The 1194-nt window shown below is 60.2% G+C and overlaps 1 protein-coding gene across 3 annotated transcripts in view; it reads right to left on the reverse strand.

Annotated features, from left to right (window-relative positions):
• The window catches only part of SZRD1 (SUZ RNA binding domain containing 1), a 15145-nt gene extending 13989 nt beyond the window's left edge, over positions 1–1156 (reverse strand). The window contains exons 1-2 of one of the 3 annotated variants that reach the window (XM_009646485.2): positions 759–1156; positions 535–653 (exon numbers count right to left, since the gene is read on the reverse strand). In XM_009646485.2, coding sequence (XP_009644780.2) covers positions 535–614 — 80 coding nt within the window. In that variant the 5' untranslated portion in view covers positions 615–653; positions 759–1156. The remainder of the gene's footprint in view (positions 1–534; positions 654–758) is intronic. The other 2 variants (XM_035901825.1, XM_035901824.1) reach the window with 2 other exon arrangements.
• Positions 1157–1194: the final 38 nt, after the last annotated feature.

The following is a 1194-nucleotide window of genomic DNA, read 5'->3' on the forward strand; positions in this document are numbered from 1 at the left end:
CTGGGCAGGGAACCGCCAGGCACCCTCACAGCTGAGTTTTGGGGGGCTGCTTATCAAAAGCGGGGCCGCTAGCGGGGTTCTGTGGCGCGTACAGTGCTTGGGGGGGGAGATTTCTATCCTGGGATTTCAACTTTTTCAGCACCCCAGAGTGGTGGGAGATGGCATCTCCCCTCCCTGGGAGAGGTGCAGGGCTCGTGGGGTGCGGGTGGGAGGAAAAGGACGCAGCAGCCTTGGGCTGTTCCTACCCATCCTCTGGGATTTTTCCAGAAGGAAACAGGAACCATGTTTTTCAAGCAGCCAGTGTCCGGCATTGTTGGCTCGATCCATAGCCTATTCAGTGTCCCAGTGGCATTATTCTTGGACATTTCCCTCTATCCTGCCAGCTTTGCCCATGCTGTAAGAAATCCCATTCCTGGCCACAGCACCCCTGTTCCAAACCAAGTGTCCCACAAAACCATGCAGGAGCATCGTGGACCTTTTGAGAATATGACCTTAATGGTCGAATACACACACTCGGGTTTCTCACACACTTACGGATGAATTCCATGTCTCCTTGCAGGTAATCTCAGCTCTCCACAAGGCATCTGGGGCATCCAATACAGCAAGGCTCGCATCCAGGATGCTGAGCAGCAACCTCCATGGTAGATGCAGGTCTACGGAAGACAGAGAGGATGGCAGTGTCTTCCTCTGCCCCTTCCTCAGAGCAATAACATCACCCCGCAACTCAGCAGCACGACCACCTGCCCAGACATACGTACCCCCACGGGGAAGGGCTCCAGCAGCACCAAGGGCTCCCTCCCTTCCTCATCGCCATGGCAAAACGGGCACCGGCTGTCCTTCAGGGATGGGTCCCCTCTCCTCTCCCTGCTGGGCCATCCCCGCCTCGCCCCCTGCCTCAGGAGGCGGCCAGGCCCTTGAGGAGAGGCAGGGACATGGCGGGATGGTGGCAGGCGGCGAGGGAGGCCCTGGCCCTGTGGGCTGGAAGGGTCCCTAGGCCCCAGCCCTGCCTTCCTGGAAGGTGGCTGAGGAGGGGAGCCCAGGAAAGGGTGAAGCCTGAGCAGGAGGGCGGCGGCCGAGGACTACGAGGCGGTGGGGGAGGAGAAGGAGCCGCCCTGACACCTTCTCCTCAGAGCTGACCTCCCCAACATGGCGGCCTCGCCCGCCCGTCTCTTCCAACATGGCGGCGGTGTGGTG

The sequence above is a fragment of the Egretta garzetta genome, unplaced genomic scaffold (assembly GCF_000687185.1).
Source record: "Egretta garzetta isolate BGI_Z169 unplaced genomic scaffold, ASM68718v1 scaffold69, whole genome shotgun sequence".
Classification (NCBI taxonomy): domain Eukaryota; kingdom Metazoa; phylum Chordata; class Aves; order Pelecaniformes; family Ardeidae; genus Egretta; species Egretta garzetta.